Source organism: Desmodus rotundus, chromosome 8 (genome assembly GCF_022682495.2).
Source record: "Desmodus rotundus isolate HL8 chromosome 8, HLdesRot8A.1, whole genome shotgun sequence".
Lineage (NCBI taxonomy): Eukaryota > Metazoa > Chordata > Mammalia > Chiroptera > Phyllostomidae > Desmodus > Desmodus rotundus.
In genome coordinates, this window is record NC_071394.1 from 87,116,261 (window position 1) to 87,143,480 (window position 27,220).

At 38.3% G+C, this 27,220-nt stretch overlaps 1 protein-coding gene across 1 annotated transcript in view; it reads left to right on the top strand.

Moving 5' to 3' along the window:
• Positions 1 to 27,220, top strand: part of ERC2 (ELKS/RAB6-interacting/CAST family member 2) — a 932,688-nt gene that overhangs the window by 451,054 nt on the left and 454,414 nt on the right. The window contains exon 12 of the mRNA XM_053930289.1: positions 4,369 to 4,562. Coding sequence (XP_053786264.1) covers positions 4,369 to 4,562 — 194 coding nt within the window. The remainder of the gene's footprint in view (positions 1 to 4,368; positions 4,563 to 27,220) is intronic.

The window sequence follows — 27,220 nt, forward strand, 5'->3', positions numbered from 1 at the left end:
GTAATCAATGACCAACTTTCCAATGAAGAGTGTAAATAAATTTGTAATTTGTTGTACTGATATTATCAATATCTGGCTTTAGCCACTTTTTGTTGTTAACTTTGATTTAGGTGTAGTATTTATCTGAAATTTCACCTTATTCCTGAAGTAATTCTACATTCTTTCATTAAAATAACCACTAGGTATTGTTATGTACTACTTGTCCCAAGTCATGACCAGATTTTTCCTTTGGGCTTGATTCAAGCTCAGAATCAGTTCACATCCAAATACCAAGGCCTACCCGTATTAGAGAGACTCCAAACTTTATTTTGATTATTCACATTTGTGGGGATATTTCCTTGCATGTGAAAATTCAAGAGACATAATTAGGGGACTCTCAAAACTTTTTGATCTAGTATGTTATATAGACATGTCTGAAGTGTTCTTTTCCCAATATTCTGTGTTTCTTACAGAAACACATCTTATAGATGCTTGAGAGTTGCTCTAGAAGTTACCAGGAATACTTTGAGGCAGAGCCAGATACCTGGATTTTCTCTTACACTGAGCTGTATCATCAGCAAAATTGAATCTCCACAGTTAGAAAAGGGTGCTCATTGATACTCCTTTGGTTTTAATGACTGGTGGATATCTGAAAGTGACAGTGTGCTTGGCTGTATTTATGGTAAATAAATTCTGAAATCATTAAAGGAAAATCCACACCAACCTGCATTTCCAAGAGCTAAATTCCTAACAAATGGGCAAAGTTGATATGTCCTATGAAAATGGAATGCGCAATAGTTTCCTGACCTTTTAGGGGAGCTAATTTTAAACCAACAGGTTCATAGGGGAAATAATTACTGTGCATTTTCAGTCTAAACCTTGAATGGGTCAGAATGCCTTGGCAGGAATTTGTTCAGGTAATGCTTTATTCAATATATCTACTATTTTTTTCTGCAGTGTCTAAAGTACATTAGGCCCAAATCTGTTACTTCCTTTTGGTCCCCACTGGGAGCTACCTGTCCAGATCAAACAACCCGTGGTATAACTTGAAAATGCAAGAGTATTATCTAAATGTAAATAAACTACTTTGTTTACTCCATTTTTAGATGAGAGCTCTGGCCTTATAACTTTAAAGGAAGAATTGGCTTTGTAAGCTCAATTTCCTCCTCTGTTTCTTAGTATAGTATCACCCCCAAGTCTGTAGATCACAGTGTAACACACTCATGTCACACTGGTTAACAGGTTCAGCCCACCCTCTGAAAAATAGTGATTCAGGCTGAATAGAGATGATTAACTGCACTATCTTTTATAAATTTCGTGAAGACTTTTGGCTCCAATACTCAGGCTGGATCAGGGACTCATCAGCGTTCAGTCACGTGAAACTCTCTCTTCCCTGGGTCTTTGCCTGGACCCTGGTGCTGACCCAGAAGCAGCCGTTACTCTCCCATCTTTCTGTGATACTTCCTTACAGCTTTTTAGTAACTTAAAGAATTTTAAGTGCTATCTATTTACACCTTTATTTAATATCCTCTTCAAAAATTCTGGTACCAGTATTGAAGGTGGTTTGATAGAAATTATTTTGCCCAGAAATCAGTAGATACTGATGTAGAGATGGATAGATATACTTAACTCAAAGATATTTTTGAGGTTATCTATTCCTTTAAAAAGGAGAATCATTAGCACCAGTGTATATTATCTGACAGACACCTGGCCAGCTATGAACTTGGCTATGGTCTTTATTTTAATAACATGGTCAACCTTAGCACCACATGAGGCCAACAGTGGTCTAGATTTAGGCATATTTTTTCCTCAGCTTTCTGTACCTCAAACATCCCATGAGTCCTTTAACCACACCTACTTTTTGGGTTGAAAAGACTACCAGCCTATCTAATTTCACCCCCAAGTTGAAGGCTAGCCTTGGATTATTTTCTTCTCTTTAATAAGAAGCTAAAATAAGGAATGTGCCCATAAATGTGTAACTAGCAGCTTTCTCTGTAAACCTAGCAGAGGGGCTTCTCTAGGGTGTATGTAATATCTTATCAGTGAAAATTAAATAAACCTATTTACTTAGCTGTATAACAAGCCCCATTGATGGAATACATCTCATAAAATAATAACCATAATAAAAACACAAATGTATAATACCTTCCATATATTTGTCATTTTGTAGTTTTCACTATCCTGAGAGAGGCTAATTGATTTGCCTACAGTCATAAGATACGGGGCCAGATTTAGAATCTAGGTCTTGCAACTAGTAATCCTGTACCCACTTACTAAAAATTGTGATAATAATCATCCAAAGAATAAAAATAACCAAAATAAACCAAGTCGCTGGCTTCTAGCTCCTTGTGAATTTTTAAATCTGAGTGAAGAAAGGCATTTTAACTTGTCAGAAGAAACCGATCAAAAATATTTATTCATTTATTTGAGTGTTTCCAGTGGCACTTTACTCAGTTTATTACTTATTTTTTAAAGCTCTTAATGTTATTGTTTGGATAGTTTTTTAGCCTCTGTAAAATAATGGTAAGATAGTATACAAGTGGAAGAGAATTAACATGAGAATTTTTGTTTTCTTTTTTTCCAGCAGTTTAAAAACTGTACTTTTAATGCTTTTGTTGTTATAAGAGTAATGAATTCTTATTATCACAAATAGAATTAGTTACATAGAATATTTTCTTTTAAAATAGAATATTTGCTCTACATTTTAAAAAGGAGATTAACAAATGAAAATATTCTTACTACAATTAAAATTATTAGATGAATAAATTCTTAAAGACAGCTTAGTATTTTTTCAGATTATTTTAATTATATTGAAACTGTTTACTATCTATTATAATGAAAACCAGTGTATATACTAAATAAATTGAAAACTAACTGTTCTCTGAGAAGTGTTGGTAAAAGGGGGTAAACCAGTATCTGATAGTATATTGAAAATATTGTTATATTTTCTCAAGATCTTTTGCATAGTTGAATTTTTTTCTTGAATAAGGAAATCTTAAAAAGAGTGAAAACAAATTATTCCCCTTCTATCCTCATGCTTAAATAATATGTTACACGCAAAATACTATCCTAAAAATGATTATTTTGTCATAAATTTATTTTTATTTATACTAATTTTTGATTTTTTTATACTAAATAATTGCAAAGACTGTCAACCTTTTAACAATAGTATTTTCTAACCATGCATGATTCATTTGGCCCCACAGTAGCTGTAGCTTGCTTGCCTTGTTTTTTCCCTGAACTTAAAAAAAAAAAAAAGGTATATAAAAACACAGTGAGCATTTGCTCTCCATAGCAAGACAGCAGAACAACTTTAGTCCTAGTAAACTGTTAACATTTTATTATTTCACACATGGATGTTGGATATACATACGTAGATGACTTCTCTGAACTTTCTGTGTTGAATGTGCACTGTTGTTAAACTACTTGTTTTCTCCCTGCCTGCTCTTTGAAGAAGTCAATTAGGAATAATGGGAAACAAGGGGTAGGCAAAACATTGCAGTGCAGTGTTATTTCCATCTGTCTGGGAATATTTCAGCCAAAAGTTTATTTTGGGAAAAAAAGAACAACATAACATAGTCTTACACACACAAAACCACAAATACTTTGGCTGCAAATGATTCTGCAGTGTTGTTTCTGTGTTGTTGCTGTGTCTGTTCTTGTGTGTAACGCTGCCACCCCCCCATGCATGTGTTTGCAGATTCTCGTCTGTGTGCTTGTTCGTGAACTAGCTCATCCTCCTCCTGGTTCAGGTTAAATTTAATCAATAGCACAAGAATTTATGGGTATGACTGTTAGCTGGAAAGCCCTTACTCACTTCCAAGTCTTCCTTTCAAGCAACATCTTCTGCTGAAATTTCTCAGTGGGATGAAATGTGCCATGATCAGTCAACAAGTCTCTTAAATGTTACCTGGTTTTACATAGACCCTTGATGGTTCTTGGAAAAATAGTTTAATACTGTTTTATCTCGGTTTCTCCCGTAATGGAAAAGGAAGCTGTTGGTATGAATCATCTTCCTAACTGTGAGATGACTTGTCTTAGTTCTGCTTGACAAATGACCAGGGAGACTTCACAGTCTCTGCCTTCATCATCCCTGAGTTTTTGGCAAGAAAAAAAGCAAAAAATAGAAACATTTAATGGAACAACAAAATATCAACAGTAGCAGAAACTCTCTGGTGAAATTATAATATAATTTAAAATCAACATTTTTGTATGGTAGCTGAAATGTGCAGTTTTTCTATCTTGCCTTTTAACTGACAGTATACCCATAATTCTTGGTGATTATTATTTTTTTTCCTCCAAAGTTAATTTCTGGGCCATTGGTTACTGCACTATCTTTTATTCTAAATTGTTGTCTTAACTACATTCTTTAAAAATATAATGTTGAAGGCTCATAATATTGAAGATGACTCCAGGATGAACCCCGAGTTTGCAGACCGAATAAAGCAGCTTGATAAAGAGGCATCTTATTACCGTGATGAGTGTGGCAAGGCCCAAGCAGAAGTTGACCGGTTGCTGGAGATCCTCAAGGAGGTGGAGAATGAAAAGAATGACAAAGACAAGAAGATTGCAGAACTTGAGAGGTAAATTTTGCAGTCATTTTGTGGACTGTCCACAGCGAGTAAACATTGATAGCTTCATTGCCCATTTCGGGTCACAGTGGATTCAGAGGGCATGTTCATATTTCAAATTGGAAACCAGTTGTGTATGAAGAATACGGCCTATTAGGGATGATATTGTGTTTCTGTGGGATATTCAGATGGCAATTGGCTTATCTTTTGATGGCTTATGTACTTAAGTGTTTAAGAAAATAATAGTCTAGCATTGGTGCCAGCAATATGTGTGAGAAATTAAGGCTTTGACTACCTGAAATCTCAGGGTTTTTTCTCCTATCAAAGATAAACATTTGTAGTTAAGGTTTTTCTCAAGCAAAGAATGTAGAGAATTATATAGTAGTTGGGAATTTGTTCTAGATAGGGGAAAGGATAAGGAGTTCATGTCCTTCCAATGTTCTATGGCACACAACAGATCCATCTTGGGATTTATTTTTTAAGAGGACCTTGTGACATTTGATAGATAAATATGTTTGAAAAGGGTCTAAGCCAGGCCTACCTGACAGCAAATTCTGCCTAAAAACAAAGAGGGTTATATTGGGGTTCCAGAGTATTTAGATTTTTAGATAAATCATATCCATATTGTATTTATGTATAGTATGTATGCTAAAAATAAGCTTTCTATCAGTGTTTTTTCCTATATTTCATATAAGGAAGAATTTCTGAATAATTTTACATAACTCTATAACCTTTCAAGATTCCTTATTGGTTCAGTAACAAGGAAGAATTTGTCTTTCCTAGATTCAGTACATATGGTAGAGATCAGCCCAGTTTTGAATAAATCAATGAATGCTTTCCAGCTCTGATCAAGACACTTGTGAGGGCCTAAAGGACTTGAAGATATATGCAGAATAGCTCTCTATAGTTTTGTGGAAAGATCACAGACTTTAGCAACAGAAAGACCTGGGTTCAGGTTTTGCCTCTGCTTCATGCCAGCTCTGTGACTTTGAATCTTGTTAGAAGTGAATCTCTGCCAACCTGTTAAAATGTATCATACTTTGCAGGTACCAATTCCCAGTGTAAGGTGGGACAGTTATATATCATTATGAAAAGCTGAATGCTGAAACAAATAAATTCTCAATATTAAGTAGCTCTGTATTAATTGGATAGATTAGTTCTCAATAAAATTTTGACATTTTAAGAAAGATTTTATTTATTTATTTTTAGAAAGAGGGGAAGGAAGGGAGAAAGAAAGGGAGAGAAACATGTGTGAGAGAAACATCTATCTGTTGTCTCTCCCAGGCCCCCAACTGGCAACCTGCCTGAAACCCAGTCATGTGCCCTGACCAGGAATCAAACACGCGACCTTTTGGTTCACAGGCTGGTGCTCAATCCACTGAGCCACACCAGTCAGGGCCCAACATTTTTAAATATAATAGTTAATATATTCAAACCCCAAATCAATTTATAACCATTTACAAATCTTAGCATTAATTGGATAATCTGATTTTTATTGCATGTGATCAGTTTTAGCAATTAAACCAATATTTTTTCCTGAGTTAAGTATACAAATTAAAATATTTTGAGAGCTTCATTTTAACTTTTAAAATGTGGGAATGTTCTGCCAGCCTACCAGTTCTTAAAAACACTGTTAATTTTAGATATATCCGCATGGTTATATTAGAACTATATTTTAGGATCAAAAATTTCTTAAAAAGCTGTTATGAGATTACAGGGAAGTTATGATCATGTCTCTTTTATTGGTGAAAAAACCGAGATTCTGAAAGATCAAATAATCCTCTGGGTTGGTCTTGTGGTCAGAAAGAGACAGAACTGTAACATAGTCCACTGCTGTGAGAAAGTGAGCCACTAAGGTGCCTTAGATAGCAATACTGATGATACTAATAATGGCCATTAGAATCGTAGTAATAGGTTATGTATAGTTTATGCTGACAGTGTATCAGTTACTATATATTATTTAATTTTGCCCATAACACATCCCCATGTTATAGATGAGAAAACGATGACTTTATACAAATTAGGTAACTTCCTCAAGGTTGTAGAATTTACAAGAATCAAGTCTGGCTTTAACCCAAGTCTGACAGATGAGCAACTGTGTGTAGCACCAGATAGTCACTCAGCCAGCAGAGAGCCACTGTAGCTGCGACCCAGGAGATCTGCCTCATCTTTATTAGCTTTCATGAGAGAAAGTGATGTGCCCCACATCGAGAAAGCATTTTTCTGCACTAAACCAGCTCTCCAGAACTGTAATTGAAAATTAGGATCAGCTACTATAAATATTTGCATAAAATAACATAACTGTGTAGTTGGACAAACAGGTCTTAGCTGGATGCTGTTGCCGTTAAATCAAGAATCTTCACATTTTTATTTCCTCAGTATGGAGTGCATTAAAACAACAGTGATTTTACAAGCATTATCTTTATGTACTTTCTGTACATTTTCTTTATCTCTGCCTTTGCCTCTCCTTAAAGCTGATGCCTCCCAGGCACTGTAATTCATAAAGTGTGTGGTGGGACTTGACTCTGTCCCAGTTCTCTGCCTGCCTGTGTCTTGGGTCCAGCAGCAGAACAACAGTCTGGGAAATGTCTGAGCCTCAGCCCAGGCCCCTAAAGAGCTGGGGCTAGAGATCAAGAGGGGAAATTTCTTGGGAAAAGGAGAGGTCAGCCTTGGCCTGCCTTTCTGAAGCCTTATCTGCTGGACTTCATGGATATTTTGACCAAAATGTCTTCCTCGGCTTGTCAGGCAGCCCTTTTCAAATTGGGTGGTATCTCCATTTGCTGGCTGAAACTACCAAATTAATACCTCATAATGTTGGGAAGTAAAGATTTCTTAGCAATGTGACATATATCTCCATTTTAGAGTCATGGAGGAGTGTTTGCAATTAAGTTTGTGATTTTGAAAACCAAAAATTGAACTTGAAATAAATTTGTGGTCTCTGGTCTGTAACGTGACCTACCAGAGTAGAAAGAGTTCTTTTTAGAAGCAACTAGTCCTCTAAAATATTCCAGAACTTCAGTCATGGGCAACAAGAGGTATAGCATTCAGAATAACTCAAACGACGCTGACCCTGGCATACTTCTCTCTAAGAGGGCAATTCATGTTTGCTTTCTATTCTGTTAATCTTCCCATTTTTAAATTTTCTCCATAACGTACATATTGCAAATAGCACATGCCTGGCACTTACATGGATGCATTTACCTCTCAGATTTCATGTGAATGGTGTTTTTCATCAGCCATTAAAGAGTTTGCTTTTCAAAGTGCATATTGCTCCAGTGTGGTCCCCATGTGCATCTGTCTGTAAACCCTTGCACTTGATCCTGATGGTTCAGCAGAGAGCTTCTGCCTTGGAATGCAGGGTTCTCTGGGGAAGTTTGATAAATGGTGGGGGTGGGGCCTTGAGCAAGCCCCAGAGAACTGGTCCAAATCAAGCTGAAGTCCTTCATTCGATCACCAGTGCTAGATATCACCTAGACTGCACAATCGAATGGCAAATTAAACATTAGAGGCAGTGAAATATGTGGTCTTTCTGTATCGTTGCCCATAGAAATCTCTGAGTTTCATTTAAGAGTTTCAGAATTAATCCTTTGGTGCCTTTGGGGAAAGAGAGAGGTTAACAGAGTCTGTCAAACAAGGTCTGCTGCCAGTTGATTTCTGGCCTCGGACTCATGGAGAGGAATCACTCAGGTGACCTTTCATGTAATTATCTTAAATATGTTAGGGGGGTTGTCAGAGTTTGTCTCAGGGACAGGGAATGCCCAAATCAAGCCCTCAATCACGTCCGTCTCTACTGTGGAGAGGAGGGCGGCTCCCTCAGGTTCGACTTCTAAGGCATAACATCAGAATAGAAAATGAGGTAGCACTTCATTAACTGGATCAGCACTAATGCCACCCACCAGACATTTGGACCCTGAGAAATCATTTTAGATGCCTCAAAGTGCACACTGTTATTTTTTCTTCTAGATTTTAAAATAATGCACTGACATGATTTCATTCATGCCTTTCGGAACTCTTTTCACAAAATGTACACTTAAGCTTCATTAAAAAAAATTGTGATAGTATGTTCTAGAAGGCTCATGGTATGTGGAAGAAACTTGATACCACTTCTATTTGTTTTGATATAAACTCATCTTGCTAAGTAATTTTCATTTATGTTTATTAATATATTTGAAGGAATTTCTTTAAAATAAGTGGATAATGGCTTTATACCATCCCTAGACACCTTTTGGGGGAAAGTCATGGATACCATGGATCCTTTGAGAATTTGATGAAAATTAGGAACCCTTGAAAAAAGGCAACTAAATCGTAAATGTTTGCTTGCTATTTCAGTTCAGGATTCTCTAAAGCTTGGCTATGAATCTCAGCTTGATCCAGAAGGATTTGAAACAGCGGCTGGGGCCAGAGTCCCCACAATGACCGTGGCCTGACCCAAGTCTTAGTTTTGATCAGTTGTGCATTCATAATTACAAAACACTCTGGAGGGGGATTTCAGTTACAAGGAAAATTCTTTCACCATGTGTTTAATCTTGAATTTTCTCTTTGATTTTTATCACTATACTAAATGCTGTTTTCATTTGAAATGTTCATATTTAAGCTCTCTCCTGAGGGTTTGTTTTGTTTTCCCTTCCCATGTGAAAAGCTTAAAGCTACTCCTGAATAGTATAGATTAGTGGAGTCCCACTGAGTAGATGGCTGGTAAAGTATTTGTTTACCCACTTTGTTTGTTGCAAATGGTTTTTTTATAGGTTAACCAAATGAGTGTCCACTGTGTGCTCCTGAGGTAGCCTGAAGAGAATCGTGATTTTTTTTCTTCTAGTTTTTGCTTGGCATTAGAGACTTTATTGCTTTGACTGATTAGAAGGGCATGTTAAATATTTTTACACAAATAAGTTATCAAGCATCTGGATATTTTCAGTGATGACGTACGAGTCTCATTTTCACAACTGAAAAAAATTACTTTCAGCTTTGGGAGTTACTCTGTCCTTTTTCGGGAGGCTGCTGGGCAGAGGGCCCCTCCCCGGAAGCCCTCCGCATGGTGCCTTTGATCCTGGCTAGGTGCAGTGCTCTGTGAGCATCTAAAATGGAAATCTTTGAACAGAAAGCCAAATTGCTCAGCTCCTTTTGGTTTCAGGGATGAAGGAAAAATATCTCACGGGATATAACCATCCAACTTACTGGTTCAAATAAAATCTGACATCAGTGCTTACTGCCAGCTCTAATACCTCAGTAATTTCCATTTCATTTTATTAAATAATAAAGTTTTATATGAGCACAGATAGGAACTTTACAAATATTCCTCCAGGAAAGGGCAAATTCTGCCATTGTGTTGCCAGAGCACCCTCCGGTTCACATCAGTGCTCATTGTGATTATGCGCATGAGAGCAGGTACCGGCGTCTAATGTATCCCATTCAACGTAACAGCTTGCGGTGTGTGCTGGGGCTTTGTGGGGTAATGTCAGATCAAAGTCCTTCATTTGGTTATAAAACCTGCTAATATTACATCTGTTGGCTGTACGTTTAAAACTAATGCATTTCCTTCCTTTTATTCTCTTTTGCTATTCCTTTTTCTTTCTGCTTATCCTCCAAATTGCTGCTTTCACCCTCGCTCCACTCAGCTTGACTTTCAGGTTAGTATTTTCAGTTTTTCTTCTAACCGCCTTTCCCTCCTAAGCTCAAATTATTGCTTGCACTTGTTCAGCAAACACATTTCTGAAATGGTTTTCCTCTGGCCACCGCTTTTTTTTTTTTTCAATTTCATCCCATGCCTAGAGAAGGTTTATTTTATGAGAAGGCAATATAAGTGGGAAAAGGCAAAAAGGAGATGGAAATAAATCACTGTTGGATTATTTGATACATTCTACTCCTGGATTATAAAAATCAATAAGAGAAATCATCAAGGAAACTTCCTAGTGCAAAATTGACCACATGATGATAAAATATAGAGCAGTGGAAAAAACAAAATGCAGGATGCTAAATTTAATAATCTAGGAGAACAAAAGATTTACTTGGGACACAGCAACTTAAAAGCTAAATTTAATAGTGCAAACCATTCAGACTCTTCGCTTAATAAATCACTGTTGTTTGAAAAATTTATAATACTTTTTTTAAGTCACTTTTGAAAATTATCAGTGTGTTAGTAACATATTGTACACACATGTTATTTCCTGTCATTGTTTTGGTTTTTAACTTTTTAACTTTATTTTTATTAGCCATAAGATATACTTTAATTACCTAGGGCATAGCATATGGACCCAAATGTAAAACTAGATTCATTGTGGACTGTGTGCACCCCAATGTTAAGAAGAAAATAGACATTTTGTTTGGAAATGCATCCCAAGATTGATTCATCTAAGATGAGGACTCAACTCAATAACTAGTTTTCTTTTAAGTGAAACAAGTCTCTTTTCCACAAGAAATAGGAATATCTAGTGATTTCTTTATCATTAAATCAATGAGTTTACTAAAAGATGCTCATTGTATGATTTGGGCTGCCTAGACTTAAAAAAAAGAGAGAGACTCATTAAATTGGCAGTAAATGTAGTTGTTCTTTTGAGAGGCATGCTATCTTCCTTTCTCTTCGTTACTCAGGTCTGCACCTCTCTGTCCTGTCCACTGCTCAGCACTTAAGCCACCAGACCGGTGCATTATACCAGCAGAAAATAATTTCAAAATGTTGTCTCCTGCCCACACATCAATATGTCCCACTGCCCACTCCCAGCCCCTGTGGTTCATAGTCCTGGAAAATGAAACCCCTTTTCTGCTCTTCCCACCTACCACACTGAGTGTGCCATACAAACTGCCTTGAACTTCATCACACTGAAGGAAGCTGGTTCTCCATAGTCCCCCAAACAAACTTCTAAACAGAGACAAAAAACACAGTCCTGGAGAACTGCTCTCGCCAAAAACCTAATGACTGTGAAATCACTTTCTGGTTCCTCTGTGTGCAGAAACAGTAGATTACCATGTGGGTGGGGGCGGAGGGGCTTGGCCACATGGCATCCAAACCTTTGCTTTAGGTTTTGGATCTGCTCATTTAATGAAGCTTTAAGTTTTTCTCCTTGCCTGTCTTTTTCGTTTTCTTACTCCTTTGCCTTCCCTTTGCTACCCATAGTCTGCACCTGCTGATATTGCAGTCTTTGAGACTAGGGGCCCCTTTCCCTCTAACATGTCAGGCTCCCTGCCTAGGCATTCAGATGTTGTCCACAGGCCTTTTACTGTATCTGTGGCTGTGTGTGTGTATGTGTTTCTCCAGGAACTGTCTTGTGGAGTATTTAGCTTTTTCCTGTTTCAAAGTAAATTGACATGAACTCAGACTCTCAGAAGACAGGATGCCAGGGTAGGGCTGGGAGAAGCTGTAGGTTAGAGGGGATTCTTTGGACAAGGAGCCAGGTATGCTGATTTGGTTTAGTAAAATGTTCAGGCCAAGCCTCATTGGGTGACTGTATGTAGTGGTCAAATCAAGATCCAGATAACCGTAATATCATTTAACTTCCTGCCCCCAGTGACCATGATAGAGAGAATGTACAATCCTTGTAAACAGTCTCTAGTTATATTTTTAGTGTAGAAGAAATTGGGCAGCCCTGCCCTCCTGGAAATAAACAGGTCTGTAGAGTCCTGGAAGCTTTCTTGCTTTGACAAGTTTCCAGAGCTAACTATGCTTTTTTTTCCCAACCACTTCCAGGTTTACCAGTTAAAATGAAATAAAAAGCAACAATTGGCCGAATACAGAATCTATAGCCCAAGTACTTTCTCTGTATGGCCCACAACTGAGATACAGTTGTGTGTCAGTACATGCAGATATATGTCTGTGTATACATATGTATAATGTATATATATTTATCATGTATTTTAAAAAATGATGTCTGATGTTTCTTACTGTAGAAGTTTGTAGTCTGCCTGGTGCCTCCCTATCACCTAATCTGAACTTCGAAAACTTCGCTAGCTCTTAGGTCTGTTCTATGTGCAGTGGACTCCATGGGAAATTCTCTCCTCTTAACTACTTTTTAAAAATGGCCTCATTTCCTTTTCAAATTCTATGTAGACTCTCTAGCTTAAATTTTGGTGGGCAGATATGAAGAATTGGGTTTGGTAAAATGCAAATGTCATAATCTAAACCTGTTTAGGTTCTCTCTGTAGAAAACTCCACTTCTGTCAAGAATCTCTTTACACACAAACCAGTGGGAAAGCGGAGAAGCTGAACAGGATCCTGCATTGTACTCAGGGGGAAGGTTTAGGTGAAATGTGCTTGTTTCTAGGAACTATTTGCAAGTGTGTGACTTATGACAAATGAAGTTATCTAGATAAATGCATGCAGCACTTGACAAAAAAAGAAAGAAAGAAAGAAAGAAAGATCCTGTGAGAATCAGTTTAAAATCCTGTCAGAGAATCAACCAAGTAAAACCAGAAGGCTCAGGCCTCTTCAAGGCTCTCTCATCTTTCAGTTTGCTTTGGATCCTGGGTCAGCTGCTTCTTTGTGCCTCAGTGTCCCCTCTTGGAGAGGAAGGAGCTGTTGTTGGAGCAGATTTCCTGGTATCCTTGCTGCATGTATCCAAAGGAAGGGATTTGGTGACAGGCCTGGTGCATCTCCCCAGCAAGCGGGCTGGCACCTGGCAGCAGGCATGAGGTCATTGTTGCAGAGTCACTTCAAACACTTCTACCAAAATAAACTCTTTGTGATGTTTCCCCAAAGCTGAGCACTGTGCTCTCAATCCCTCCTTCTAGCAAAAGATGACGTCACTCCTCCTGGAACTCAGAGGTCTGTTGCCCAAAGAAGTAATGAAAACCATCTTGCCCAGAACATCCCCTGCTGTCCTGCAGTTTGCTCTTTGTAGGGTCTGTTCTTGGCTCCATTTCCTCCAAATACATAGTGAGTACCTACTGTGTGCTAGGCTAAGCATATAGCTGGCCGGACATTTTCAAAACTAGCTGATGAAAAACTGGTGAAACTGTTTAACAAATGCTGCATATTACATTCTTTTTTTTATATTCATGATGCACACTTATGCTACCACCAGTAGAAACAGCAGAAATAGCAGCAGCAGTAATTACAATGCGGATTAAGTGTCAGCACTTAATCACTTTTTGTGGCACTTACTTCGCATAACCATTGTATGACATTGCAATGTCATCTCTTCCATATTAGAGGAGAGGAAACTGGAGTTCATAGAAAATAAATATTTTGCTCAAGTTAATACAGCATGTAACTGAAGGATTTGATGATTTCCCCTCCAAAGCCAGTCCTTTCTGATGTACAGAGCGAATCTGTTGCCTCTTTGGCTCCAGGTGCATAGTAAAAACTCTGGGAAAGCCTGCAGTCGGGAAACCTGTGCCCTTGTGTTCAGTCGTCTGTTTCCCAGATATGGTGTTCACAGAATATATTCCATGAGGCACTTTGAGGAGATACCATGAGATTCATGCCTGTCTCCCACCCCACCTCCCAGCCTGAGCTGGTGTCTTGTACACAGATGCTGCCCCTCCAGGGTGAGCCTGGGTGGAAGATCCAACACCGAGCCTTCTCTGAAACCCCACGCAGAAGCAATTTCTCCCCTGCTTGACATCCTCAGTGCTCTATCTGATCCCCTTTTTTTTTTCTGTGTCATACCATACCTCAAATTAAGGTAGTTAATTAGTGTACCATGTCTTCTAGTAGAAAGTAGCCTCCTTGGGTTTGGATGGGCCTCTAGCTTGATACAGAGACCTCACATTGGAGGTGGCAGTCATACCTCTGAATGTTGTTGAGTAAGTGACTATTGGAGACAGGTACTTCCATTAGTTCATCTCACCCTTTACTGCCACCCTTTACTCGATCACCTGCAAGAAAAATAAAAACACAAATAAAGGAAAGGAGAAAAGATCTCCTTCTGAAGTTTCTTTCTTTTTTCCCCTCTCTCTTTCCTCCCTCCTTCCTTCCTTTCTCCCTTCCTGCTTCCCTTCTTACTTTTCTCTCTCCCTCCTGTGCCCCCTCCTTCCTTCCTTTCCTTTCTCTCTCCCTTCCACCCTTTTCTCTCTTTTCTTGACTATGCATTGAAATTCTTCTCCATTCAAGGTTCAGTGTGGGGTGTTGGGAATATAGCAGTAAAAAAGACATGACCCCTCCCCTCACTGAATTCAAAGACTAACACTTCCTATAAGGAAGGATTTGGCCACTAAGAAAATAGTTTTTCCCATTCATACTAATAACTGGAAAAACTGGGTTTCAGGTGTTTTTTAAAACTCCTTTTCCTGTTGGTGTTGAGGGGGTTATCCATAGGTCAGACAATCATTTCCCTCTTTAAAGCTGTCTTATACTAATGCTGACATTTCTGGTGAAGTGTCAGAAAATTTTATGCCCAAGCAGAACTGGTAGAAAGCCAGAAATCAGTTGATTTTGCTTTGGGTGCAAATATTTTATTGGGAATGGAAAAATGTTGTTTTCCCTGATTTACAGCTCCTGCAAACATAAAGTATATTCTATATTTAGAAATGGTTTTTTAACTTTGAGGGGTAGCCAGGGGTTGGTTCTTGCACCTTTCCGACCTGGCCTTGGTGGGACTTGCCACGGCTAATGTTTTGCTGAGGTAAATCCAATTTGTGGACTGGGGCTTTATGCTCTGTATTATTTTTACTTTTTAGTGTTGCTCTGGCACTCTATCTGTACCCTTTAGGACGGCGAGCAGGATGGAAGGAACACACTTTGTATTGTAGCTGCAAAGCTTTGTGGTGCATTATGTTTCGGAGGTGCCTTAGAGATGAGTAGAACCAAGCTCCAAGTGCAAATCTGATAAAACATGATAACAGTGAGAACAACAACAGCACAATCAAGAGATAGTTAGAGGTTGGCCTAATAAGGCTTGGCTCCAGAACAAAAGACACCAAGTTGGTAGAATTAACCATTCATCTGTAGTTTCTCAAAACCATTTTCTCCCTATTCCTCCGCTACCCCTGGCTTTTGGTTGATACTACCATATGGACGAATATCAGCAAATAGTAAATCTCTCAAGATATGTTAGCCTTTTCTGTAAATGTTGAGAAGGGGAAGGAATTTGAAAAAATAGTTTCTCAGTATTATTATAAATCACTTTCTAGAAAAATAATATCTTATTTCCTTTATATGACTTTTCTTATGAAATGTGAATTCTATCACCTCATTATCCACAATACCAAATCAAGTTGTAGGGAAACTTATCCAACTAGTGACTGGGGCTTTCCTCCATGTTGGGTAAAGGTGGGTGGAGTTTTCACACTGCATAATGTAGCATTTTTGTGAAGCCTAGATTTTGGGGACCAATTTAAAAATGAGTGGGTACTGTGTGTATCTCTAAAGAAAATACTGTGCTGTTGGTATATCTAGCAAAGGCTTTGGATATTTTCTTTGTAAAAAGTTCTGATGATTTTAATTTACTGTAAATTCAATGAATACTATATAGGTGAAAATAGAATAGAATTGGAAAGGAGAACATGACTGATTTTGCTTTGGGTGCAACTATTTTATTGGGGATACAAAATGTTGTTTTTTCTAAGTGACATCTGCAAAAATAAAGGTGGGTTGCATAGAATTATTTTTGTAGAAAAACTTTAATTCTAGAACTGTAAAGTAGGATGGGGAATGAAAACAAATTTGCTGTTGAAGAACCTCTTGTTGCTCCTTTTCTGAGTCCAAGAGCAGTGAGACTAATGTTTTCACTCAGCTTGCCCACTGACCTTCTCTTTCAGTTTGTTTTCCAACTGGTGACATTGCTAATACAAGTGTTATTCTTATTGATACATACAGAACTGTGTGCACAATAACTTAGGCTTTACCATAATTTTTTCAATGAAAATTGAAAAGTATGTGATTCTCAGTGTGTTGAATAAATGTACTATTTCTTGTGAGACCCCACAAGACGTAACAGTGAACATAAGCAACTCTTAAGATATTTTAATGCAGGCAAGGGCAGAACTTCATATAGGGAATTGCTTTGCAAAATTTTTCTTTATTTCCTGGAAAAATATCTTTAGAAAGTTTTGAGAATGTAACCATCACCTTTCTCAGATGGGAATGTGAAGTAACGGAATAGTGTCTCACTGGCCTTTGGTGTTGACCAACTGGAATATTCCCATGGCTGGACAGATCTTGATGTGATGTGTGAGCTGAAGTGTAAGAGAGTGGTTTTAAATTTAACTTCAGAGCCCTCTGTTATTTAATCATATGTCAGTTTGATGGTTCCAAGGACAGTATGATATGTTGCTCACAGATAATTACCGTGGAGAGAATGAGTTGGTTATAATAATGAATAGCCAGGAATCTTCTGATAACCTGCGATGAGTGGGCCTTGGTGAGAAACACTCACTGGACAATTGGCACCTAGGTGTCCTATCACTTAGGAGAGTGTGGGTGCTCTTTGCCACCTAACATGCAAAGCAGGGGCTTTTTAAGTATTCCTGAGCAGATAAAGAAGCACTGCTCTTGGATTTTGCATGTGTCATCTGTCCTAGACCTGTTATTACTTTACATTAGTATGTTCCTTGTAATTCAGGTTATGCAAACAGCTATCTATTGTCAGAACATTACATATAGAACATTAAATAAATCAACTCCATCCCAAGAAACAGTATCATCATAGCTGCAGCTTGTTGGACACATGCCCACGTGTCTTTAAGCCTGTCCCTGGGTTTGTAAAATGGAGACAACTGTGTTATAGCTCCTTCCTCATGAGCTTGTGACCAGGATGCACTTTCAGTATGGAGCATAGTGTGGCACACAGTAGATGTTCATTAAGTGGTGAGAGTGGTGGTTGACAGGTTATGGCTGTGATGATGGTTTTCATGCCAAGAATAACAGGTGAGCCTAGGGAGTTCATGCGAAAGAGATGTAAGAGATGATCCTCTCAAGGCAGCCTCCTTGGCCTTCCTAGTTGTAGAAAACTCAAGTGCTAGAATAAAGTTGACTTTAGACTTCTTCCCCCTTAAACCATGGAGAGATTTTGAGGGTAAGATTGAAAACAACATTTTACTTCTGAATGCTTTTTTTCTGAGGAATATTAATAAGTGAACCTAGAAAATTCATTGTATACATATTGAAAAGTAGTCTTCATATATATGCATTTCAATAATATGCATTTAATATATGGTTGCCTTATATAAAGATGTATTTTAGATTTTTTTGGAACTAAACAGCCAGGATTCAGCCACAGCCCTTTTGTATCTATGTATAAAGGACATGAAATTGAGTTTAGAGGATAGACCAAGTACCCAAGTGTGTTCCTTCATCCATTTATTTCCTTTATTCATTAAGTAGACATACAAGTGGTAATTGTATGTCTGCTCTGTAGCAAGCACTGTGATTCCAGAGTTACAGCTTCCAGTGTGATTGAAGTAAAACAATAGGCTTCATAGTGTGATGTTTATGTAAGTGTATAGTGTAATACACACTGTTCTGAACCTTGATATTATTTTTAAATAAAATATCTTTGAGATCTTGCCATATCCATACATAAAAACTTTCCATTCCTTTTTACTTCTGTGTACTGTTCCATTTTATAAGTATTCCCCTGAAGGACTTTTAGTTTGCTTCAAGTCTTTTCCTCTCATACGCACTTCTATATTTAAAAACTTTGAATATGCATATGATTGCATCTGTAGGATAGACAATATATTTCTAGTTTTACTAGATTTTGCTAGTTACCTTCCACAGAGACTAAACCATTTACCATTCATTTGTTAGTCTTAACATTTATTAGTCTAATCAGCAGTATGTAAAAGTCTTTTTTCTTATTAACTCTGTCAGTTCAGTATGGTTTTCAAGCTTTTGGATCTTTTTCAATATGAAAGATGTGCAATGGAATTTAAGTGTAGTTTTCCCTTGCTTTTATCTTATTACAAGTATAGATGAACATCTTTAAATATGTGTATAATTTATTGTATTTTTGTTGGTATTTTTCTGATTTATTTGTAGAGGTTCTCTCTATATATTAGGAAAATTATGTATTAGTCTTTGATTTTAATTTGAAATATTCCCCCTGCCAGTTTGTATTTTTTAAAAATTTTGCTAAGATGGGTTTTGTTACACAGAAATTTTTAAGCATTATTTTCATGTTGTCAATATTCAGTCTTTTATGTCTTCTCAATTTTGTGTCATAGTTAGAAACCTCTTTTACACTACAAGAGTGTACGAACAATTGTCCTGGGAATTTTTTTTTTTGTTTTAGTATTTTTATGGTTTTATTTTCTGCATTTAGTCTTTGAACCATCTGGAACTTATCTGTAAGGTATGAAGTATGGATATAACTTTATTTTTTTCTAGGTCAAGTGAAGTTTAAATGTCACTTCCTTCATTTGCCTTTCACTGGAGCTAGCCCAGCCCAGATTAGGTTTGTCTGTTGCAAATTCATGTAATTTCCCACTAGAACATGAAGCACCATCTTAATTCTTGCTCAACATCTGTCTTTCAGTCTAGAGTGGGACTTCCATCTGGAAAAGACTTGTCCTATCTACCCAGTGCTTGTAAAATAGTAGACACTTAATATTTGTATAATGAATCAATGATGTGAGTTCTAAAGAACTGAAGTTATGAGGCAGTAGAAATTATGAGTAACTTGAAGGTATGGAAGAAGGATACAGAGTGGAGTGTAGCCACTGAGGCTTACATAGAGGGGAACCAAGTCAACAGGGTGGATGTGGTGGAAGATTAGCTAGCTCTTGCTAGATAGGATGATGGAACAGCCCTGCGTGTAGAGTCACCTTGTTTCCCTGGATAGCTTTCCCATCCTGAGACCCAGCAGGAATATCATTTTTGTTGGGTTCAGTAAGACCTACCCACACAATTGAGATTCCTGTCTAACTATTACTGAATGGAGGAAGAGGTGTAAAAAATGTGGTGGGAGTTAAGAACAGAGAGGTTTTGTACAGGCTGTGTTTTAGATGTTTTGGGATAGCTAGGTGTGCCTGTCTAATAGGCAGGTTGGAATGAAAACCTGGAACTGGACAGAAATGCATTACCCATGGCATAGTGTGACAAACTGTATATGAATGTCAGGGGCATTCAGAAGAGGGAGGGGTCAGGGAAGTTGCTATGAATGTAATGGTATTTCCATTGAACCAGAAAAGTGGAAAAGATTTTTATCAGGTGTAGAACTAGGTGGGGAGCATGAGCAAAGGCAACAGAAGTGGGAAGTACAAGGCATGCTCAGAAGAGAGTGTGGGGTTCTGTAGCTTAAGCTCTGGATTTGGGGGAAGAGTGAGAAATAGGGGTTGGCCAGGACAGGGAAGCTCTTGAGTAATTAGCTAAAGATTTGGAACTTTTTGAGCCTGGGAAGAGCACAGTCAGGAGTATCCTCTAGAAGGATTAACTAGGTAGCATTACTGTGCTGGAGGAGTTGGCCGTAGCACAAGCTGGAAGGAACAATGGTGCTGAGATAAGGTGGTGGCATTAGAAGAGAAGGGGAGGGAACAGTGTTAAGAGACCCAAGGATAATTAACAAGCACATAGACAAAACAAAAATCAGCAGCCTGTATAGTTTCCAGGAGAAACTAATGGACCATGTTTTATCAAGAGCCAGCAAGATAAAAAGAAAATAACACGCAAACCAAACCTAGCTATTATTACAATAGCAGGAACAAATACAGGTGTGGTGGCAGATATTTTGCTCAGCTCTATAGCTGTTACTATTGCTGTTATAGCAGCAGAAATAAGACAAGACTTAGTTGAGTACTGATTTGGTACTAGGCATGGTATTATACATTCTTCAAGGTTTGTTTCAGATTTCCTTTAGAGTAACTCCAAGTAGTTTCTATGATTACTCCCATTTGTGAGAGAGGACAGCAAGGCTCAGAGAAGTTAACTAACTTGCTCACTGTCACACAGCTATTTATTAATGGAGCCAGGATTCAAACTGAGCTGTTCGGACTCAAGAACCTAGAATCAACCACTGCATCCTATTCCACAGTGAGAAATTTTGTGCTAGGATAAATTGATTTGGCCCAAGAACTCTTGGTACTATAGAGACCACTCTTTAATATGCTTTATTTGGGGTGGGAAGCTACAATATTTCTATAACACAAAGGATTCCAAGTGTTGATGAAAACCTCTTATAATGGAAGTTGAGAAGCTGTTTGTGTTGGCAGTTTCAGCATCCTCTTTTGAGTTGCTGGTCTGAGTCTTTGCCCTCTCTTGAATAGGAATGTGGAATTTCTCTTTTCGAAGAGAGTTTGAGTGGCCTGTGAGTGGGCCTCTGTGGAGGCTGCAGCAGCTTTGTAGGCTGGAGACAGTCATCAGCTCTGGACGGGCTTCAAGAAACATCGACAGCAGGGATGGGGGAAGACCTCAAGCCATCCATCCTCCTGCCTGCCTGACACAGTTCCCAATGGGGAATTCTGGGGAAGTAGCCAAGAGCAAAGATGTATTTCCAGGAGGGTTTTCTGCTTCTTCCAGGAATCATTCTTGGGATCGCTCTTCATGGCCCCACACAGTGTGATCAGAGAATTCCAGCAGCATAAGATTTGAAAAGAAAGAAGGTCTTTGTTGTGATATATGATGATTTTTCTTCTGAAAAAAGAATCATCCCAAAATGAAACAACCCTCTGACAGAGAGATGGTCCCTTCTGCAGCATAATATCTGCATCTGCCTTGATCTTGTCTGAGGCAAATGGGAGGACTGGCAGCACAGAACAAAGGTGGAGAATTGAAATCTGTGTGTTTGTGCCCTGTCCAGGCAGTAATCATTCCACGGAATCATTTCTTTCTCATCATTGTGTGAAGTCACAGGGCAGGTATCATGCCACCAAAATGCAGGGTCTTCCTCCCACAGAGCTTAAAAAAACCACCTTTGAATTCTAAACTTTTAAGCTTTAATGAGTTCATCTGTGTTCCTGATAGGAGGGATCTTTGTTGTCTTCTCAGTTCTCAACAGATGCTGTGCAGAATGGGACTTCTTTGCTATTTGTTGTTTGTCAGTTTGTTTGGTTTACCTTTTCATCTCCCATAGATATTTTACTTTGGTCTGCTAAAATTAAGATGTTTTGGATAGGATGAGTAACATAGCTTTCTTCAATTTTTCTACATTTTACATGTTATTTGTAATTTTTAAAAATCATACCATCAACTACGACTCGTAAAACTTAAACGCACACAAGACCTGTCAAAAGATGCTATATTTTTAACATAATTTGGGGGAAAAGTAATTGTAAGTGCCTTTTTTTGGAAGACTTTGCTGCTTATTGATTAAGCACTTTCCATGGGTCAGGTTCTGTGCAAAACATTGATGTACAATGTTTTTTTCTAACCCTCACAACAAACCCGGATGGAGAATAGTGTTAATTTGCACTGTGCAGATGAGTAAACTGTGGCTTAGTGAAGTTATTAGTAACCTTCTCAAGGACACTGTGGATTTGAACCCAGGTTAACTCAAGAGCAAGGGACATGTGGATACAAGCACATGTGGATGTTTTCTTGCATGCCGCAATAAAAACAATTAAATTCGTTTTTATTCTGAGGGCAAGGGGGGACAGGACTGTGTTTTAGAAAGATGTCTACGTCGTATTTCCAATACAATGGAAATTGGACTCATACCTTTTCCTTTATCTATCTTCCCACTACTCCATATACTTGGCATTTAGTCTAGGAACTGGTACACATCCACCTGGGGTTCTAAGATAGAAATCTCCAAGCGGCCCTTGGCTCATCCTTCATTGTGTCTAATCCACCATATTTTATTTTTATTATTCCCTTTCCCCCATTCTAACTGTTGTCCCCATTGGTCATTTGGTCTATTGCAGTAGCCTCCAGAGAGTCACAGTCTGCCTCATCCTCTACTCCAGATAAAAACAGTGAGGCAATACCCTGTGCCTAAAAGCTCTTGTTGCCTCCTCCTCATACATTGGGCTACATAGCAAACTCTGTGCCTGGCTTATGAAGTTCTTCACATTCCGGCCCCAGGTGGCTTTCAAGTCTTATCTTAAAGCTCAACATAGACATAAAGCTCCTACACCTCCTCATTTTTCACCCATGTTTGCATTACTGATTTTTTTCTCATTCCCTGCCCTTGCTAGACATTTCCATCTTCTGTCTTTGAACAAACTCTTCCCATTGATCAAATGCCCCTTTCCTCCTCTTTTTGTGCAAAACTCCTACTCATCCTTGAAGTTTCAATTCACATGTCACTCTGTAATTCCTCTCAAAGGAACGTAGTTCGAACTTCTGTTCTGACAGTACTTGTTAATATTGTTGTAACAAACATTTTGTGACATTCAGGCTACTTGTTTCTCTCTTCCACTAAACTTTGAACTACCTAGTGATAAAGATACTTTCCTCTTTATCTTTGTGTCTTCAGTTCCTGGCACATGATTAATGCTTCATACATATTTGTCAGGTGAATAGATGGATGAAGGGATGGAAGGACAGATAGGTTGGCAGCAGAGAAAGCAGATAGATGCTATTTCAGTGTCAAAGAAAACAGAGGCCTGAATCAAGATGGCAGCAGTAAAAATAGAAAAGAGGTAACTGTATTGGTAGATATTATAAATTAAAGTGGAAGATCATGGTGATCCATTGCATGTGCAGAAGTGTTAGGGACTTTTGGCTAAGAAGGAAGTATAGGTTGATACCCTTTGTTTCCTCCCACAATCAAAAGAAGGACAACAACAAATTTAAAAACAAATAATAACCGGAACTGCCAGAGAATCAAACTGGATGTAAGTCAGACAATCAAAGAGTTAAAGAAGAAAGATTCATCCAGACTTGTAGGAAAGGCAGAGACAGTCAACTGGGGAGGAGAGGCCATGCATCAAGGGGGCAACTGGTGGACTGGGCGGTCCCACATTTGCATGTGGATAAACTGCGAGGAACAACTGGGGAGTGAGACAGACTGCACAACCCAGGGTTCCAGCACAGGGAAAAAAAGCCTCGAAATCTCTGGCTATAAAATCCTGGGCGGGGGGGTTAGCAGGAGAAACTGTCAGCCTCACAGAAGAGTTTGTTGGAGAGACCCACAGGGTCCTAAAACATACAGAAACCCACCCACCTGGGAATTAGCAACTGAAAGGCCCAATTTGCTGTTGGGTAGTGGAGGAAGTGACTGAAAGCCAGCCAAGAGCCAACAAAGCAACATTGTTCCTTCTCTGACTGCTCCCTGACATACAGTACCACATCACAGCAGTGTGGGTTGCTCCACCCACATTGAATATCTGGTGAATACCTAAGGGTCCACCCCTTACAATCTAACAGGTGCACTGAGACAAAGTAATATGGCCCACGTAAAAGGACAGATCAAAACTCCAAAAATAGAACTAAGTGATGGAGAGATAGCCAACCTATCAGATGCAAAGTTCAAAACACTGTAATCAGGATACTCACAGAATTGGTTGAGTTTGGTCACAAAATAGAGTAAAAAGTGAAGGCTATGCAAAGTGAAATAAAGAAAAATATAGAGGGAACCAACAGTGAAGGGAAGGGAGCCAGGACTCAAACCAACAGTTTGGAGCAGAAGGAAGAAATAAACATTCGACCATAACAGTATGAAGAAACAAGAATTCAAAAAAATGAGGAGAAGCTTAACAACCTCCAGGACAACTTTAAATGCTCAAACATCGAATCATAAGGGTGCCAGAGGAGAAGAGGAAGAGCAAGAAATTGAAAACTTAATTTGAAAAAATAATGAAGGAGAACTTTCCCCAATCTGGCAAAGGAAATAGACTTCCAGGAATCCAGGAAGCCCAGAGAGTCCCAAAGAAATTGGACCCAAGGAGGAACACACCAAGACACATCATAGTTACATATCCTAAGATTAAAAAAAAAGAGAGAATCTTAAAAGTAATAAGAGAAAAGGAGAGAGTTACCTACAAAGGAGTTCCCATAAGACTGTCAGCTGATTTTTCCAAAGAAACCTTGTGGGCAAGAAGGGGCTGGAAAGAAGTATTCAAAATCATGAAAGGCAAGCAGCTACATCCAAGATTACTCTATCCAGCAAAGCTATCATTTAGAATGAAAGGGCAGAAAAAGTGCTTCCCAGATAAGGTCAAGTTAAAGGAGTTCATCATCACCAAGCCCTTATTATATGAAATATTAAAGAGACTTATCTAAGTAAAAGAAGATGATCCAAACTATGAACAGTAAAATGACAACAAAATCACAACTATCAACAACTGAACCTAAAAAAAAATAAAAACAAACTAAGCAAACAAGTTGAACAGGAATGGACTCAGAGAAAGGTTACATGGGGAGTTATCATCAGGGAGGGGGAGGAGGAAAATGTACAGGGAATAAGAAGCATAAATGGTAGGTACAAAATAGACAAGGGGAGGTTAAGAGTAGTATAGGAAATGGAGAAGCCAAAGAACTTATCTGTATGACCCATGGATATGATCTAACAGGGGGGAGGGGTGTTGCAGGGTAGGGGGAGTAATGGGGAAAGAAAAATGGGACAACTGTAATAGCATCATCAATAAAATATACTTTAAGAAAAGAAGTGTTAGGAAGAAGGAAGACTTACTCCATCACTCTCAATCTTAGATGAGTTTGTTAGAGAAGAAACTCCAATGAAGTAGGGTGATCTTTGGCTCTGGAGAGGGGGCAGTTGAGAATTTAGTTTTGAACATACTGAGTTATGTGTGGAATATTCAGGCAGAGTTGTTAAATAGGCATTCAAAGATGTAGGAATTTACAGTGCCTTGCTCCTCCAGAGAGTGGGATTTCAGGTTGCTGCCTGGCATTCCCTCTTTAAACTTCACATCTCTTGCCAGCCCCTTTATCCACACCCAGTCTATATGTTCCTGAAGTGGAAAGATGTCCAAGACATATTATAAAGTGCATAGCATTTTCCATTGTTTTTTAATTTGACTTTTATTGTATTTTTTCAATGCCATTTAGTCCCCTTTTACCCCTGTGCCCCCAGTATTCACCACCCTTTTTCCTTTTTGCTCCATGAGTCCTTTTTCCTTTTTGCTCAATCCCTCTACCCCCAGCCTCCCCCCAACTAGCTATCATTTGTTCTCCATCTATGAGTCTGTCCCCATTTTCCTTGTTAGTTCAGTTTGTTCATTAGATTCCACATATGAGTGAAGTCATATGGTATTTGTTTATCTCTGACTTGCTTATTTCACTTAGCATAATGTTCTCCAGGTTCATCCATACTATTACAAAGGGTAAAATTTTTTTCTTTTTTATGGCCAAGTAGTATTCCATTGTGTAAATGTCCCATAGTTGTTTTATCCACTCATCTACTGATGGGCACTTGGGCGGCTTCCATATCTTGGTGATTGTAAGTAATGCTGCAGTGAACATAGGAGTGCTTATGTTCTTTTGAATTAGTGTTTTGGGTTTCTTCAGATATATTCCCAGAAGTGGGATTACTGGTGATACTATGTTTAACTTCTTGAGGAATTGTCAAACTTACTTACACTGTGAGTGTGCTATTTTAAATTCCTACTAGCACAATATAATTGTTCCAACTACTTTATAGTGTCACCAACATTTGTCATTGTTTTCTCTTTTGATCATAGTCATGCTAGTAGTAAGAAGTGTGTCTCCTTCGGGTTTTGATTTGCATTTCCTTGATGGCTAGTGATGTTGAACATCTTTTCATGTGATTTTTGGCTATCTATATATTTCTTTAGAGGAATTTCTGTTTAGATCCTTTGCCACTTTTTATTATTATTTTTTAATAGTTGAATTGTAAGAGTTATATTTATATATTTTGGATAGTAGACATGTTAGATATATGATTTCTTATATCCTCTTTTGTATTAGTAATTTGCCACTTGTATTTGCTGTGTTCTGTTTAAAAAATTCTGTCCAATACATAATAGTTAACACTTTTTAAATATGTTGAAAGGGTGATAGCTTTAAGAAATTATGCTCTCAGGGAGAGTAAGTGCATTTGTACTATTATATTTATAATTAAATATGTTGCTTACAAATAAATGATCAGTTAACAGTTTTACACTGGCGCTGCTTTTTAGAGGGTGCTGTGAAGTAGGATTAGGAACAGCTTATCAAATATTAAGAAGTTTTACAAAATGTTCCCTTGACATACTCCTACAAACACATATGTGGTCACTTGTATTAAACAGTTGTTTACCTTTTTTTCATGATGCCTTAGCTACCTTTGAAATGGACTTTACCTTTAATATTCACTTAGCTCCTGTCTATTGATATGACTGAGCTTCCAAATTTGAGCCACTTCCAACCAAATAATTTGCCCATTTAAATTCAGGGTATGGCCTCATTTTATAGTATCATAAAATGAAATTTAAAAAGCCTCTCCAGGGAGCTGTGATGACCATTTTTTTTCTTTAGTTTTTAGCCAAACTAATAAATATTGTTAGCAGTTCTGTCATCATATGTCATATAAAACTAGATCTAATGATCAAATCTAAGAGGGGATCCCAGCACCACAACCTTCTGTACAGCCTGAGAGGAAGACGTGATACACCTGACCATCATACCCTTGGGTTTTCAGAAGCAAGATTTAACACACACCCACAGGACGGGTCGATGAAGGGGCCACTGAAGAGGTTTGGCTTGCTGAGGAGAGGCTGGCTGGTGCTCAGGGAAGTGCAGCTATAACTGCCCTGTGGTGCCGTTGTTCCCACTTCTCATGAGGAGACACTTGACTGTGATTGGAGATAGTCACATGGACCTCTCCCACCAGATATCTATTTCTAATTCCTGACCAGTGGCTTTCCAATCTTCTAGCTTTCCTGGCTCCCCAGCACACCTC